The sequence below is a fragment of the Genypterus blacodes genome, unplaced genomic scaffold (assembly GCF_046128005.1).
Source record: "Genypterus blacodes isolate CSIRO-AG114 ecotype Tasmania unplaced genomic scaffold, CSIRO-AGI_Gbla_v1 ptg000067l_1, whole genome shotgun sequence".
NCBI lineage: Eukaryota > Metazoa > Chordata > Actinopteri > Ophidiiformes > Ophidiidae > Genypterus > Genypterus blacodes.
This window is the reverse complement of record NW_027466879.1, coordinates 6,774,401-6,792,391: the sequence shown is the minus strand read 5'-3', so window position 1 is coordinate 6,792,391 and position 17,991 is coordinate 6,774,401. Positions and strand designations below refer to the sequence as shown.

General features: G+C 41.1%; 1 protein-coding gene across 3 annotated transcripts; it reads right to left on the bottom strand.

Moving 5' to 3' along the window:
• Positions 1–1,597: 1,597 nt before the first annotated feature.
• LOC143004663 (uncharacterized) lies at positions 1,598–16,545 on the bottom strand. Of its 3 annotated transcripts, XM_076155754.1 has the most exons (14): positions 16,368–16,545; positions 15,839–16,044; positions 14,260–14,397; positions 13,583–13,721; positions 13,330–13,493; positions 12,467–13,179; positions 12,174–12,315; positions 11,916–12,059; positions 11,470–11,528; positions 10,736–10,926; positions 9,835–10,235; positions 9,522–9,621; positions 9,041–9,239; positions 8,403–8,893 (listed from the first exon to the last, which is right to left on the bottom strand). In XM_076155754.1, the coding sequence occupies exons 1-14, from the start codon at positions 16,488–16,490 to the stop codon at positions 8,757–8,759; spliced, it is 2,856 nt and encodes a 951-aa protein (XP_076011869.1). In that variant the 5' UTR covers positions 16,491–16,545; the 3' UTR covers positions 8,403–8,756. The 3 variants fall into 3 exon arrangements, with proteins under 3 accessions (XP_076011868.1, XP_076011869.1, XP_076011867.1); XM_076155753.1 differs by lacking the exons at positions 8,403–8,893; positions 9,041–9,239; positions 9,522–9,621; ... (3 more) ...; positions 11,916–12,059; positions 12,174–12,315 and adding exons at positions 1,598–2,081; positions 2,229–2,427; positions 2,710–2,809; ... (3 more) ...; positions 5,135–5,278; positions 5,393–5,534 and having other exon boundaries at positions 12,467–13,493; XM_076155752.1 differs by having other exon boundaries at positions 12,467–13,493.
• Positions 16,546–17,991: the final 1,446 nt, after the last annotated feature.

Below are 17,991 nucleotides of genomic sequence, written 5' to 3'. Positions count from 1 at the left end.
TTCATTATTTGGCTTTTAAAACACACTAATTGCAGCAAGTTAGAAATTAAATGTTTCAAAATGTGTGTGCGTGTGTGCATGCTTGTGTGGTCATGTGCATGACTGTGTGTGTGTGTGTGTGTGTGTGTGTGTGTGTGCGTTTGTGTCTGCACAAGGAAGATAACCCAGTAAAAAGATAGCATTCATAGCATGGGATGTGGTTACAGGAAATTTCACTTCCTTCTCAACATGGCACCACAAAGGCCTACATTGTTCCCTTGCCCTGTACTCCGATGGCACTTTTAACAGATTCTCCAATCTGTCAACTCAATAGACACTACCTGATAACCAGTTATTTAAGTACTTCCAAATCAGACACTTTGCCTGCAGCAATTCCCAAAACTCCCCTTCCCCTCCCCCTCAACTAACCTGATAACGTTCAAGAGACCACTAAGTGGGACCATCTCTGATATTTATCGACGTATTCTGAACCTCCGGGACCTATCTAATTCTAAAACAGTGGCTTCCTGGGAGACTGAGCTTGAACTCCACCTAGACATAGATTGGTTGGACGAAGTCATACGCAATATACATACGGTCTCGTCCTGTGCTCGTCTCACTCTCATCCAGTTTAAGGTTGTCCACAGGGTCCATTTCCTAAATCCAGATTGGCCAAAATATTCACAGACGTAGAGGACAAATGTAATAGATTTTCGAAGCCTCACTGTAACCGAAGCAACATGTTTTTCTGCCCCAAGCTGCAACAACTACTGGTCCGGTTACTTTAACACATTGTCTACCACAGTGTTTTTCAACTGGTGTGCGGCTGCACACTAGTGGGCCGTGAGAGATCGTCAGGTGTGCCGTGGGAAATGATCCAACTTCACTTAATTAGTCCGCGAGCCGATCCGGTGATCCAGCCCACAGACAGACCGGAAGATCGCTAATTTCAAAGCCCGCGACCAGCTCGCTCATCGTGTGATCACTGGGGATCTCCCCGCTTCGCTGTTTGGGTGGTGAGGGGAAACAATTGACCAGGTCCTGACCTCTGTGACCTCATATCTGCCCATGGCCCTGTCTGTAGCGTCTGGTACCTTCTCCTTCTCCTTCACAACCATTTTTTGTGATAACACTTTTTTTGACAATCCCAAAGGGTGCAAAGTTTCACTGCTGTCTGTCTGGACGCTCATTCTCCTGCAGTGAGACGAAGAAGTATCAGCTCATTCATTTACCTGAGGCGGTACTTAATCATACCGCTCCTCTTCCGATCATGCGCCGCGTCCCCCTACAGTAGCTCAATTTGGCTCGAACTTGACTCTATACAGTTTGATACACCACTACCTTCAAGGTTATGAAAGGGAGATTTTCTGAAATGTAATTTTTTTCTCTCTTCTTTCCTCACTTTCTTGTTTTCGCTGTGTGTAAAGGGTTAAGGTGGACAAAGGGAGAAAACATTCATGTAAGAGCTTGTTTGTGTTTTTTTTATTGATCCATTTTGTGAATGCTTTGTCATTCAATTATTATCATTATTGTTGATTTTGACAAAGTGTTGATGATTGCTTGATGTGTGAATAAGTTTGATCAGGTAAGATAAGACAAACAAATGCTTGTTTCCATATTGTATTTGAATAGACCTAATCATAGAATGAGTAAGAACCAGAATCCCATGCACTTTAGGAAAGTCTCTGAAGCAAGAAGATAAACACAGCAAACAAATAAGCTGTCAGCAATTGCAGACGTCTTTGATCATCCGTCCAGTGCAGCTTAAAATATGTTTCAGTGGAACTCGAATACAGGTTCCTCACTACATATTTCGGCTCTAAGATATTCAACAATTTCTCAGGATGTTATACAGTCACATTGCTAAATAGTCATCCCTAACCCTAACCATAAATAGTCCACTTAAGATCCTTGGAAAAACTGTATTAGGGATCAAAGGTGATATTCTGCACACACACGAAGCTCTTAACTTTCAGAGGTTGGCAATTGTTGATATTTGACCTTTGACATTTTGACTTTGTACATGGCCACAGCACAGACCATGCCAACAGTTGCCAGAAGGCATCCAGCGATGAACACCAGGTTCAGATTCAGGTTGGTTGCTAGAGAAGAGACAAAGACAAATTAGAATGGTTTCATCAGGGGTCTGAGAGTCCAATCAGAGTCAAAGCAAAGCAATTACACTTTAAAATGTAGTTTTTGTTTTCATTTCAAAATACACAGGATAAAACTTTCAACTCCAGTATTACCTGCACTTCCCATGCGTTCTGTACTGTCTATTGATCTTCTCAGACGCAGAGGACCCTGGGAAATAAAGTGCGTGGTAGACTGAATGACAGCCTCTCTCTTCCCAACACTATGCTGCGTTGTGGAGTTCATGCATCCCCTGGAGCACCGACTCTGGGGGTTCCCTGCTTCACACACCAGGACTGAACAGCTGATGTACACCTTAAAATAACACAACAACCTGTCATCAGCAAACAAAGTTCCTCCATTTTCATCTGCATGTTCTCATATGCTTTTCTACAAAACCTTCCACCTAATCTTTCTTTTCATTCTCTACATCAGGTTGTTCTAACAAGTCAAGCCTACTCATTTTAATACTTAATTAAAATGTTAATACTAAAACTCCATATGCATGTATTCAATTAAGCATGTAATAAGAGCTGTCTGACACAGGCCCTTTAGTTTAAAGTAACCTGTCCTGGTCTAAATTTGTCCAGTCTTCACCTGGTCATGCAGTCCGATGAACTTGAAGGCCTCCATGCTGAATCGGAATTGTTTCTGGTGTGCAGGGGCATAGATATTTACAGATGGGCCAACTGTACACCTAGACAAAGGGTGTGGCGGTGGGGAGAGACAAGAAACAGAACATTAATTATTTGAAGTTTACTGTCTCATATGAATAACATGCATCACAGGATGTGTGCTGAAGACATAAAATAACTGAAGCATTTCATTTGAAATAAGTTCATGACCATTTCATATCCTTGAATAAGGGTGTCAGTTAAAAGTCTGCGCTTGGAGGTGTACTTAGACATACCCATTTTCAATGATGGAGTAGGTTTGCCAGTAGTTTGGGTTGTCATATGGTGAAGCCCTGCAGGACTCCACAAACAGCTCTGTGTTGTTGAGTGAAGATGTGGCCTGTATCTGCATGAAAATGTCAGTCCCTAGGTCATATACAAGAGGGTACGAGTTTGGATCAACCCTCGTATTAAATTGAGGGTTGGGGTAAAACTCAAACTCGTAGGTGAATGTGCCGAAGCCCTTGTCCCACACTGTGCAATTTTCCCTGTGTGCTGTGAAGCCCAGTGTCACATTTTCTCGTTTGGGGTACTGGCAGTAGAACTCCACTTCCAGCAGGTGTTTCCTGGTGATGACATCTCTCAAAACATCAAAGGTGGTGATTTCATTCTTGAAAATCAGGTTTTCTTCATCTTCCTGCAGTGGAAAAGTGAAATATTCAGTCCTGAAATGTCTCATTGAAACCCTACAGAAAACAAACCAATACCAGCAACTCATCCTATTACTGACAGGAACATTTGTACGGATAGAGAAGTCATGAACTCTACACATAATAATGAAAGCATTGGCTGTAATATATTTAGTTGAAGTATGATTTTGTCTCATTTGAACTGACTGATCATAAGTTACACGTTCTAGAGGTGCCCGACCTCTGTAGGTTGCACTAAATGGACAAACGATGCACAGCAGTTATGACCATGGATGTTGCTTTGGACTTATTCATCCTGTTCAACTGCTCTTCTCTTTTTTCAGATTCAGACCTCTTCCAAAACATGAAAATGATTTTACAGTAACCCATGTTGACTTTGATGATAGTGTCATTTCACTGAATTTCATTGCAAAACCTTGCTGTGCTCATCTCAGAACTTATTAATCAACTGCCTTATTTCATGAGGATAATGAAACCAATTCCTCTACTTTACCTCAATTTCAGTGCCACATGCATTAAGGGGGATGACTGCTATTACATGAGTGCTGTTGGAATGTCTCTGGATGCTGCAGATTGTGTTGCTGGGGTCATTGAGGCGCAGTTGATCCTCGTGGAGTCCAAAAAATGTTGATTTGTCAATCTCCACTGTCATTGAGGACTCATGGCAGATTACATTGGTTTTCACTGAGGCAGAGAATGAAGAATAATTGGGAATGTGCCATTTTGTTATCTGTAGCCACACTGCATGTCAGGTGCGTGTCAGGGTCTGCTATGATACCTCAGTTGATATCAATTGATTTTAGCATAAAAGGAAATAGAAAATGTTCTATCGCATAATGCATTTCAGGACTATTCCACATGACTGTAAATGGTGAATTGTTGGGGGATCTGATCTGAGTCTTTTTGGGAACCTACAGAAACAGAACTTTTATTTGATTCCTGTCTCTGTGTTTATGATCATCCTTGTTTTTTCAGTTTGCTCCTTCCTCCTTGTTTGTCTGTGAGTGGGCATGTTTTCCCATTGTTCCCTGTTTCCCTCTTGTGCCAGTCACATGCCACTCTTCTACTTATCAGTCAGATGCCTCTCCCCAGCTGCACACATCTGATCCTGATTCCTGACCCATAACAATGTCTGATGCTCATTTAATATCTGTAACTGTAGCATAACATTTGGCATGTGATATACTTATTTTATTCATAACAATACAGTGAAATATGTTGCCATCCACACTAAAATACCAGTGAGACTCACCTGCGCATGGCCCAACCTTCACCAAAACACAGCGCATCTCAGAGTGATAGAAACGATTCCTGAAATGCAATAATAGGACAAATTTATAACATTTGAGTTTAAGTCCATCAACAAAAATCTTTTTTTTAGGATAACCTACATTAAATTCTAGCCTTAAGATCCATGTAATCAAGACGAACTGTAAGTTTGATTAGTTTGTGATTTGATTTTACTACTTTACATTAGCATTAGAATTTTCCAACTTATTCCAACTCTGCTTAGAAATGTGCAAATATAAAAAGTAATTTATAGTGGGGATACTGTGGAACAGTACAGGCAAGAATAAGTTGGGTTGTCTAAGGTGAAGTGGTCCTGCACATGTGGAAAGATTCAAATAATGTTTTTTGCGCACATACAATAAAGCAAGTTTTAGTTGTAAGTTATAAAGAAAGGAAGTGAATGCTCACCCATTTTGTGATTCAACAGCAAAGCATATTGGGTAGTCATTTCCAGCATCATCCTGAGCAGGTGTCCATTTAATGACAAACTCATCCTGCGTGGTCCTGTGCTTGCTGATATTCAGTGGCCCACTCATGATAATTCCAGATAGCCTGGGTGAAACATAACAAATATACTACAAAATTAATTGTCATTAATAATAGATCTTGCTATGATGATAATGCTTTGCTTTCAAAAGGCTTGTCTGTTAATGCAGTTGTCCTTACGTTGCATATTGTGCTCGTGCCTTGACTCTGATCTGCACCTCTCTGTTGACCTGAGCTTGGAAGACTTGTCCATGTGTGGGTGTTGGACTTAGTAACTTTGGCATGAAGTCTCCGTCCAAACAAGATGAAACAGGTAGATCCACTGGAGTACAAATAAAGATTGAAATTAGTGCCCAAGCACAATTTGTATTTCTGGGTACTGTGACAGAATCTGTAGCAATGCAACACTGTAAACAGTTAATGATTTACATAAGCAATCATATTGTACAGAGCAAACACATGATATAACTTACCAAGAAAAGTAAACTGTAAAGTGATTTACTGAGTGGAATGACTGAATAAGGAGGTCTGGTCGGGGTGGTGGTGGTCGGTGGTGTGGTGGTGGTGGTGGTCGGAGCTCAGTACATTTTAATATCATAAAACATTTCGACAAAATATTGTAAAATTGCCAGGAAATCAACACTGAATGTTTCATAATTGTTTCATATAAATCTTAAATGTCAAAAAACGTGGTTTGAACCTGCCTGGTAGTTTTAAAGGGAAAACATTTACATAATTCATGTGCATAAATCAAGAATTCTGATTTAAGGGAACAGTTCTGAGCAAACAAACTCATAAACTGAGGGATTAATAATAAGAATGATAAGAATAATAATAGGATTTAGTTGATATAAAAATTACAAAATCTCACTTTAAATGTTCCATCAGTGTTTCGTCCTTTGGCAGTGATGGATGAAGTGCCCCCAATATAGTGTGCTGCTGATGGCAGTGAGATCAGGAGCAGCTGCAGCAGGAGGACAATTGTGGAAGCCATGGTGCACCAAACTCTGATCTGTCCCAGGATGTTCTGCCTCTCACATCCACTTTCAAATCTTTATGTAGGTAATGGTTGAGCGGAGAAACTGGTGATGACTCAAAACAAAGTTTATCGGTATGATCACTATGTGTTTCAGACCATGCAGCTGTAAAACTGGTTTCAGATCAAATACAATTTGAAAAAATGATCCACGGTGAAAAGTTATTTAAAAACAGATTAAGTATTTGAACAATAATTGCACAATAAATAAGCACAATAAGCACTGTTGTGTTGTCACTTGTCTGGTTGATTCCCTCGAACAGTCCTCCCTTTAGCACTTTCTGACATTATTTTTAAAGAAGACACTATATCTGTATGATTTCATTTTAATTCTGTTTACTTATAACGTGAACATTCAGAATAATCACGGTCCAGGGCTCGAGAACAATTTTACCAGTTACCAGGACAGTCAAGACCTCTAAACTCACATTTGGCAGACGCTTTTATCAAAAGCAGATTACATATGAGACATATGAACTCCCTAAAAAATGGTTCTGTTCAAGTCAAAGAGCCAGACTACAATAGTCAAGATCAAATGTCTTTAGAGAATTTACTGTGCATTCATTATTTGGCTTTTAAAACACACTAATTGCAGCAAGTTAGAAATTAAATGTTTCAAAATGTGTGTGCGTGTGTGCATGCTTGTGTGGTCATGTGCATGACTGTGTGTGTGTGTGTGTGTGTGTGTGTGTGTGTGCGTTTGTGTCTGCACAAGGAAGATAACCCAGGAAAAAACATAGCATTCATAGCATGGGATGTGGTTACAGGAAATTTCACTTCCTTCTCAACATGGCACCACAAAGGCCTACATTGTTCCCTTGCCCTGTACTCCGATGGCACTTTTAACAGATTCTCCAATCTGTCAACTCAATAGACACTACCTGATAACCAGTTATTTAAGTACTTCCAAATCAGACACTTTGCCTGCAGCAATTCCCAAAACTCCCCTTCCCCTCCCCCTCAACTAACCTGATAACGTTCAAGAGACCACTAAGTGGGACCATCTCTGGTATTTATCGACGTATTCTGAACCTCCGGGACCTATCTAATTCTAAAACAGTGGCTTCCTGGGAGACTGAGCTTGAACTCCACCTAGACATAGATTGGTTGGACGAAGTCATACGCAATATACATACGGTCTCGTCCTGTGCTCGTCTCACTCTCATCCAGTTTAAGGTTGTCCACAGGGTCCATTTCCTAAATCCAGATTGGCCAAAATATTCACAGACGTAGAGGACAAATGTAATAGATGTTCGAAGCCTCACTGTAACCGAAGCCACATGTTTTTTCTCTGCCCCAAGCTGCAACAACTACTGGTCCGGTTACTTTAACACATTGTCTACCACAGTGTTTTTCAACTGGTGTGCGGCTGCACACTAGTGGGCCGTGAGAGATCGTCAGGTGTGCCGTGGGAAATGATCCAACTTCACTTAATTAGTCCGCGAGCCGATCCGGTGATCCAGCCCACAGACAGACCGGAAGATCGCTAATTTCAAAGCCCGCGACCAGCTCGCTCATCGTGTGATCACTGGGGATCTCCCCGCTTCGCTGTTTGGGTGGTGAGGGGAAACAATTGACCAGGTCCTGACCTCTGTGACCTCATATCTGCCCATGGCCCTGTCTGTAGCGTCTGGTACCTTCTCCTTCTCCTTCACAACCATTTTTTGTGATAACACTTTTTTTGACAATCCCAAAGGGTGCAAAGTTTCACTGCTGTCTGTCTGGACGCTCATTCTCCTGCAGTGAGACGAAGAAGTATCAGCTCATTCATTTACCTGAGGCGGTACTTAATCATACCGCTCCTCTTCCGATCATGCGCCGCGTCCCCCTACAGTAGCTCAATTTGGCTCGAACTTGACTCTATACAGTTTGATACACCACTACCTTCAAGGTTATGAAAGGGAGATTTTCTGAAATGTAATTTTTTTCTCTCTTCTTTCCTCACTTTCTTGTTTTCGCTGTGTGTAAAGGGTTAAGGTGGACAAAGGGAGAAAACATTCATGTAAGAGCTTGTTTGTGTTTTTTTTATTGATCCATTTTGTGAATGCTTTGTCATTCAATTATTATCATTATTGTTGATTTTGACAAAGTATTGATGATTGCTTGATGTGTGAATAAGTTTGATCAGGTAAGATAAGACAAACAAATGCTTGTTTCCATATTGTATATGAATAGACCTAATCATAGAATGAGTAAGAACCAGAATCCCATGCACTTTAGGAAAGTCTCTGAAGCAAGAAGATAAACACAGCAAACAAATAAGCTGTCAGCAATTGCAGACGTCTTTGATCATCCGTCCAGTGCAGCTTAAAATATGTTTCAGTGGAACTCGAATACAGGTTCCTCACTACATATTTCGGCTCTAAGATATTCAACAATTTCTCAGGATGTTATACAGTCACATTGCTAAATAGTCAACCCTAACCCTAACCATAAATAGTCCACTTAAGATCCTTGGAAAAACTGTATTAGGGATCAAAGGTGATATTCTGCACACACACAAATGCCTTAACTTTCAGAGGTTGGCAATGGTTGATATTTGACCTTTGACATTTTGACTTTGTACATGGCCACAGCACAGACCATGCCAACAGTTGCCAGAAGGCATCCAGCGATGAACACCAGGTTCAGATTCAGGTTGGTTGCTAGAGAAGAGACAAAGACAAATTAAAATGGTTTCATCAGGGGTCTGAGAGTCCAATCAGAGTCAAAGCAAAGCAATTACACTTTAAAATGTAGTTTTTGTTTTCATTTCAAAATACACAGGATAAATCTTTCAACTCCAGTATTACCTGCACTTCCCATGCGTTCTGTACTGTCTATTGATCTTCTCAGACGCAGAGGACCCTGGGAAATAAAGTGCGTGGTAGACTGAATGACAGCCTCTCTCTTCCCAACACTATGCTGCGTTGTGGAGTTCATGCATCCCCTGGAGCACCGACTCTGGGGGTTCCCTGCTTCACACACCAGGACTGAACAGCTGATGTACACCTTAAAATAACACAACACCCTGTCATCAGCAAACAAAGTTCCTCCCTTTTCTTCTGTATGTTGTCATATGCTTTTCTACAAAACCTTGCACCTAATCTTTCTTTTCATTCTCTACATCAGGTTGTTCTAACAAGTCAGGCCTACTCATTTTAATACTTAATTAAAATGTTAATACTAAAACTCCATATGCATGTATTCAACTAAGCATGTAATAAGAGCTGTCTGACACAGGCCCTTTAGTTTAAAGTAACCTGTCCTGGTCTAAATGTGTCCAGTCTTCACCTGGTCATGCAGTCCGATGAACTTGAAGGCCTCCATGCTGAATCGGAATTGTTTCTGGTGTGCAGGGGCATAGATATTTACAGATGGGTCAACTGTACACCTAGACAAAGGGTGTGGCGGTGGGGAGAGACAAGAAACAGAACATTAATTATTTGAAGTTTACTGTCTCATATGAATAACATGCATCACAGGATGTGTGCTGAAGACATAAAATAACTGAAGCATTTCATTTGAAATAAGTTCATGACCATTTCATATCCTTGAATAAGGGTGTCAGTTAAAAGTCTGCGCTTGGAGGTGTACTTAGACATACCCATTTTCAATGATGGAGTAGGTTTGCCAGTAGTTTGGGTTGTCATATGGTGAAGCCCTGCAGGACTCCACAAACAGCTCTGTGTTGTTGAGTGAAGATGTGGCCTGTATCTGCATGAAAATGTCAGTCCCTAGGTCATATACAAGAGGGTACGAGTTTGGATCAACCCTCGTATTAAATTGAGGGTTGGGGTAAAACTCAAACTCGTAGGTGAATGTGCCGAAGCCCTTGTCCCACACTGTGCAATTTTCCCTGTGTGCTGTGAAGCCCAGTGTCACATTTTCCCGTTTGGGGTACTGGCAGTAGAACTCCACTTCCAGCAGGTGTTTCTTGGTGATGACATCACTCAAAACATCAAAGGTGGTGATTTCATTCTTGAAAATCAGGTTTTCTTCATCTTCCTGCAGTGGAAAAGTGAAATATTCAGTCCTGAAATGTCTCATTGAAACCCTACAGAAAACAAACCAATACCATCAACTCATCCTATTACTGACAGGAACATTTGTACGGATAGAGAAGTCATGAACTCTACACATAATAATGAAAGCATTGGCTGTAATATATTTAGCTGAAGTATTAATTTGTCTTATTTGAACTGGCTGATCATAAGTTATACGTTCTAGAGGTGCCCGACCTCTGTAGGTTGCACTAAATGGACAAACGATGCACAGCAGTTATGACCATGGATGTTGCTTTGGACTTATTCATCCTGTTCAACTGCTCTTCTCTTTTTTCAGATTCAGACCTCTTCCAAAACATGAGAATGATTTTACAGTAACCCATGTTGACTTTGATGATAGTGTCATTTCACTGAATTTCATTGCAAGACCTTCTCATCTCAGAACTTATTAATCAACTGCCTTATTTCATGAGGATAATGAAACCAATTCCTCTACTTTACCTCAATTTCAGTGCCACATGCATTAAGGGGGACGACAGCTACAACATGAGTGCTGTTGGAATGCGTCTGGATGCTGCAGATTGTGTTGCTGGGGTCATTGAGGCGCAGTTGATCCTCGTGGAGTCCAATAAATGTTGATTTGTCAATCTCCACTGTCATTGAGGACTCATGGCAGATCACATTGGTTTTCACTGAGGCAGAGAATGAAGAATTGTTATTTGTAGCCACACTGCATGTCAGGTAAGTGTCAGGGTCTGCTGTGATACCTCAGTTGATATCAATTGATTTTAGCATAAAAGGAAATAGAAAATGTTCTATCTCATAATGCATTTCAGGACTATTCCACATGACTGTAAATGGTGAATTGTTGGGGGATCTGATCTGAGTCTTTTTGGGAACCTACAGAAACAGAACATTTATTTGATTCCTGTCTCTATGTTTATGATCATCCTTGTTTTTTCAGTTTGCTCCTTCCTCCTTGTTTGTCTGTGAGTGGGCGTGTTTTCCCATTGTTCCCTGTTTCCCTCTTGTGCCAGTCACATGCCACTCTTCTACTTATCAGTCAGATGCCTCTCCCCAGCTGCACACACCTGATCCTGATTCCTGACCCATAACAATGTCTGATGCTCATTTAATATCTGTAGCATAACATTTGGCATGTGATATACTTATTTTATTCATAACAATACAGTGAAATATGTTGCCATCCACACTAAAATACCAGTGAGACTCACCTGCGCATGGCCCAACCTTCACCAAAACACAGCGCATCTCAGACTGATAGACACGAGACCTGAAATGCAATAATAGGACAAATTTATAACATTTGAGTTTAAGTCCATCAACAAAAATCTTTTTTTTAGGATAACCTACATTAAATTCTAGCCTTAAGATCCATGTAATCAAGACGAACTGTAAGTTTGATTAGTTTGTGATTTGATTTTACTACTTTACATTAGCATTAGAATTTTCCAACTTATTCCAACTCTGCTTAGAAATGTGCAAATATAAAAAGTAATTTATAGTGGGGATACTGTGGAACAGTACAGGCAAGAATAAGTTGGCTTGTCTAAGGTGAAGTGGTCCTGCACATGTGGAAAGATTCAAATAATGTTTTTTGCACACATACAATAAAGCAAGTTTTAGTTGTAAGTTATAAAGAAAGGAAGTGAAGGCTCACCCATTTTGTGATTCAACAGCAAAGCATATTGGGTAGTCATTTCCACCATCATCCTGAGCAGGTGTCCATTTAATGACAAACTCATCATGCGTGGTCCTGTGCTTGCTGATATTCAGTGGCCCACTCATGATAATTCCAGATAGCCTGGGTGAAACATAACAAATATACTACAAAATTAATTGTCATTAATAATAGATCTTGCTATGATGATAATGCTTTGCTTTCAAAAGGCTTGTCTGTTAATGCAGTTGTCCTTACGTTGCATATTGTGCTCGTGCCTTGACTCTGATCTGCACCTCTCTGTTGACCTGAGCTTGGAAGACTTGTCCATGTGTGGGTGTTGGACTTAGTAACTTTGGTATGAAGTCTCCGTCCAAACATGATGAAACAGGTAGATCCACTGGAGTACAAATAAAGATTGAAATTAGTGCCCAAGCACAATTTGTATTTCTAGGTACTGTGACAGAAACTGTAGCAATGCAACACTGTAAACGGTTAATGATTTACATAAGCAATCATATTGTACAGAGCAAACACATGATATAACTTACCAAGAAAAGTAAACTGCAAAGGTAATTTACTGAGTGGAATGACTGAATAAGGAGGTCTGGTCGGGGTGGTGGTGGTGGTGGTGGGAGCTGTGGTGGTGGTGGTGGTGGTGGTGGTGGTCGGAGCTGTGGTGGTGGTGGTGGTCGGTGGTGTGGTGGTGGTGGTGGTGGTCGGAGCTGTGGTGGTGGTGGTGGGAGCTGTGGTGGTGGTGGTGGGAGCTGTGGTGGTGGTGGTGGTCGGAGCTGTGGTGGTGGTGGTGGTCGAGGCTGTGGTGGTGGTGGTGGTCGGAGCTGTGGTGGTGGTGGTCCAGGCTTGGGTGGTGGTGGTGGTTGGAGCTGTGGTGGTGGTGGTGGTGGTCGGAGCTGTGGTGGTGGTGGTCGGAGCTGTGGTGGTGGTGGTGGGAGCTGTGGTGGTGGTGGTGGGAGCTGTGGTGGTGGTGGTGGTCGGAGCTGTGGTGGTGGTGGTGGTGGTGGGAGCTGTGGTGGTGGTGGTGGTGGGAGCTGTGGTGGTGGTGGTGGGAGCTGTGGTGGTGGTGGTGGTCGGAGCTGTGGTGGTGGTGGTGGGAGCTGTGGTGGTGGTGGTGGTGGGAGCTGTGGTGGTGGTGGGAGCTGTGGTGGTGGTGGTCGGAACTGTGGTGGTGGTGGTCCACCACCAAGGGTTTGTGGTGGTGGCTTGGCGCTTCCTCCGCCAAGATGGAGAAGCTGTGGTGGTGGTGGTGGGAGCTGTGGTGGTGGTGGGAGCTGTGGTGGTGGTGGTCTGAGCTGTGGTGGTGGTGGTGGTGGGAGCTGTGGTGGTGGTGGTGGTGGGAGCTGTGGTGGTGGTGGTCTGAGCTGTGGTGGTGGTGGTCGGAGCTGTGGTGGTGGTGATCGGGGCTGTAGTTGTGGTGGTGGTGGTGGTCAGTGGAGCTCTGCGGGATATGGATCCATCCGTGTAGGTCAGTGTGATGGGCTCTTGAGGGAAGTCCTCCACAACCATCTCATGTCCATAATAGCCTTGTGGTGCATTCTGATAGCTCAATGTGCAAGAACTCTAACAATGTAAAGATATGTCAGTTAGGTGACCCAAAAAGCCAAACTAGCAGTTATACAAGATATTAAGAAACTGATTTTTCAGCAAACCTGATCTAAGGTGAAGCCTCCATGTTGGCTGCAACGCACACACTCATGCTGTGAGGCAGAACCATATCTACACCGAACTTGATCACCATCCGGATCATGGGACATCAGCCTGTATGATCGATGGCAGTTCTGGGGGAGTCTGAGTGTGTAGAATGAGATAAGTTAGTGTCATGCTTGTGCTTCACTTAAAAACCAACAAATGGAAACGTGAAGTGCCATGATGGAGAACACAACATAAACCACACATGCTTTTATCATAATTTGCCATGGCTCCTTAAAAGGATTCCTTCCTTCTTTCCTTCCTCCCTTCTTTCCTTCCTTCCTTCCTCTCAACCTCTTTGCACTATCACAGGGCCTAAGTGTGTAGTGCAGGGTCGTTTGGGCAAATGGTTTGGGATGATGCAGCATTGTAAACAGCACACACTTGTGTCTTTCCCTCTCATCCTTTCCAACTTCCTCTTTCACTTCTCTAAAACCATACCTTGTCTGAGACATTTTGGTCTATACAGCAGTCAAAAATTAATAAAATGTCATTTTCTGCTTTGTTATTTTACTACAAGTGTACAAAGTTCGTTTTAAACACACTGCTCGTTAAATTAAGTTCTGCACAGTGTGCAACATTATACAGTGTTAATTTGAGGTGAGCTGTATGCTACACACAACTGAAGGATACCTACCGTAGCAAAGGTAGAATGGCAACATCTGGGGATTTGTTTGGTCCTTTAGTGTCAGACCTTGTTCCCAAATCCACAGAGGTCAGAAGCTTCCAAGAGCCAATGTAGTGATTTGTACTAATCCAGCAACAGTTACTTGCCCTATGTGAATACAACAACATTTACATCATTACTACAATACTTACTTTTGAATTAGGACAACAAAACATTACACTGGCTGAGCATTTCACGGCTGCCACTCTTTCCACATACATATTGTTGAAGCCAAAAGTACACAAACACAAAGTTTATGTTGTATATTGTGCCTCATCAGCAATATGTTTAATTGAAAACAGTTCAATCTTTTTTTTCGGTTATGTCATTGTAGAATGTTGTTATTAAGTTATCAATGGTATTTCCAGTGTTGATTCATCTAAGATTGTTTATCTGTGCTCCACTAGCTGTCCTGCTATAGGAGTAATTAGAGGAGTTTTTGTTTGTGCGCATGTGCGTCTATAAGGAAAAGGTTCTGGTTCAGATTCAGTGGAGCAGTTGAGCAACAGTTTTCTGACCATTTTCTGTAGAAGTACCCTTATCTCTATATTCATGCATTATAATTTAGTTTAAGCAAGTTACAGATAGCTGATAGGACCCCATGTGGAGACGTCTTTTTTTTATTGTTTTTGACCATCTTGTGGAATAAATTGCCTTTTTGATTCTAAATCTACATTATTATGAATCCGTCTCATTATTTTGGCAATTCAGATATCAGCTACAGATAACACGAGTCAGAAACTTAACGTCTTGCAAGAGTGGCAAACGAAGATTCTCGGTTAAGTTTTGCCACTTCACATATATTTATATCTTTCTATATATACACTCTTAATTCCTCTATGACAGCTAGGCAGCTGTCATATCAGCCAGATGCACAGAACAGTGAAATGGCATCAATACACTTACACTGAGAGTGGCATCAGTTATGGCAAACAAACACATTTGACACTGCTGCTGAAAACACTACCACTCAGCCTCCACTAGATGACGCTAAATAACCCATTCTGTAACTGTAATTGCTTTGAACGGCCATTGTGGAAGCGACTTCAAGTGACTGACATTACACTATTGTTGTTGCGGGCAGCTGCATTTTTTTTTTTTGTAACTTGCATCAAACTGGCACTCAGTGTATACCAACACAAGCTCATAATAATGACTTCCTTCATGAACTTAGGACGTGATTTCCAAAGGATTTGACGTTTTGCAGTCAACATAATGCAAGATCCCAAAGTAAATACTCTATGGATATGCACAAATATATATAATACCAAGTGTATTTATGGATATATCTGTATAATATTTATGGACAATAATGGAAGTCACTGATATACTGTGCAGGATTTATTTATTTCAAGGAAAATTAATATGATGTATACAACCATGTTTGGGTTGATCAATAAGTTGGCTAGAATGACGGTTGTCCACATTATCATGTAAGCTATACATTGCTACATAGACAGACGGACGGCAGACATACAGACAGACAGACAGATAGACATATATCCATCTTACATTAGGAAATTACGTAAAAAGTTTATGATTTACTCACTTCAGTACAAAAGGTTTGTTAGTTGGTATGTTTCTGGTTGTCACTGACTCTGATTCACACCATGGAAGGTTAGGCGTTGGATTGGTACTGCTGTCAATTTGGCCTCTTTGAAGTGTGGTCTGAAAGCCACAGTTACCGAGGTAACAGTTCCAGGAATGGTATGAACAATGTGGGTGTCTAAAGGTTGCCCTGTAGCGAATTTCCACCTGTGGAACAAAGTCAAAGATTGACCTCAGTACATTTTAATATCATAAAACATTTGCATCAAAATATTGTAAAATTGCCAGGAAATCAACACTGAATGTTTCATAATTGTTTCAAATAAATCTTAGAAATGTCAAAAAAAGTGTTTCAAACCTGCCTGGTAGTCCTTAAGGGAAAACATTTACATAATTCATGTGCATAAATCTGGAATTCTGATTTAAGGGAACAGTTCTGAGCAAAGAAATTCATAAGCTGAGGGATTAATAATAAGAATGATAAGACTTATAATAGGATTTATTTTTAGTTAAAAGTTACAAAATCCCACCTTAAATGTTCCATCAGGGTTTCGTCCTTTGGCAGTGATGGATGAAGTGCCCGCCATATAGTGAGATGCTGATGCCAGTGAGATCAGGAGCAGCTGCAGCAGGAGGACAAGTGTGGAAGCCATGGTGCCCCAAACTCTGATCTGTCCCAGGATGTTCTGCCTCTCACATCCACTTTAGAATCTTTATATAGGTACTGGTTGAGCGGAGAAACTGGTGATGACTCAAAGCAAAGCCCATCGGTATGATAAATATGTGTACAGCCCATGCAGCTGTACAACTGGTTTCAGATCAAATCAAATTTGAAAAAATATTATACAGTCAAAAGTTATTTAAAAACAGATTAAGTATTTGAACAATAATTGCACAATAAATAAGCACAAAAATGTAGCTCTAATTTAACTTTCCATTGTATATTGTCCACAGTTCCTGCATAGAACGTTTTTTATTGTTGTTGTGAAAATGCTTGTATAAGTCATTTAGTTCTTGTTTTTGGTGTGCAGGATTAATAATTTCATTTGCAGTGATTATTTTTGAAGGATTTTTCAAAATGAAAAAATAAAAATAAAAATAAATCTCTGTTTTTGCAAATTGATTCAAACCCTTGCTTTGAAAAGACAAAGCTTTTCTGATTACAAACTGTTTCCTTGCTGAAGCCTCATATTGCTCAGTCTTCTCCATCAATCCATAGACATGCATTTTAGGTGAATTTGAAACTCAATGAATCAAACCTTTGTTAAATCTAATCAACTACTGGTGGTACTTTCTGTGCAACATTGTCCACCCTGGCGCACCTCTTTTATCGCTTGTCTGGTTGATTTCCCTCCAACAGCCCCCCTTAGCCCTTTCTGAAATTATTTTTAAAGAAAACACTATATCTGTACACGCATGGTGTGTTGAATGCACTAACAATTGAAAACAAATAATGAAATTATTAATTCTATAGTTAACTTACAACGTGAACATTCAGAATAATCTTGGTCCAGGGCTCGGTAACAATATTCTATGAAGGAAGCTGCCAGGATGGTCAAGACCTGTAAACTCATATTTGCATTTAGTCATTTGGCAGACGCTCATATCAAAAGCGAAGTACATATGAGACATACGTATGAGTCCATAACAAAACTGGTTCTGTTCAAGTCCAAGAGCCAGACTACAATGGTCAAGATCAAATGAATCAATGTCTTATAGAAGTCTTTAGAGAACTCTGCATTCATCACAGTGTAGTGATGATTTCTTTCTGTTATAAATGAAATGTTTCGGGTCACAAAATGTGTGTGTGTGTGTGTGTGTGTGTGCATGCCTGTGTGTACATGTGCATGCCTGTGTGTGTGTGTGTGTGTGTGTGCGTGTGCGTGTGCGTGTGCGTGTGTGTGTACAAGGAAGTAAACCCAGTGAAAACATAATTACCGCCATGTGACTTCATTACGGGAAGTTTCACTGTGGCAAACCAACCTGCTAGAGAACACGTTAAACACATGCTGAAACAAGGCCAAAATTGGAGGGTGACGTTCTCAGGTTAGCCAGACAATGGAGGTATGTCGTAATTATTGCTTTGTTACAGGGTGCCATTACAGGTGGAATTTCCTCTAGTTACTTTCATTTCTGTTTTAATCTAACCGGTAT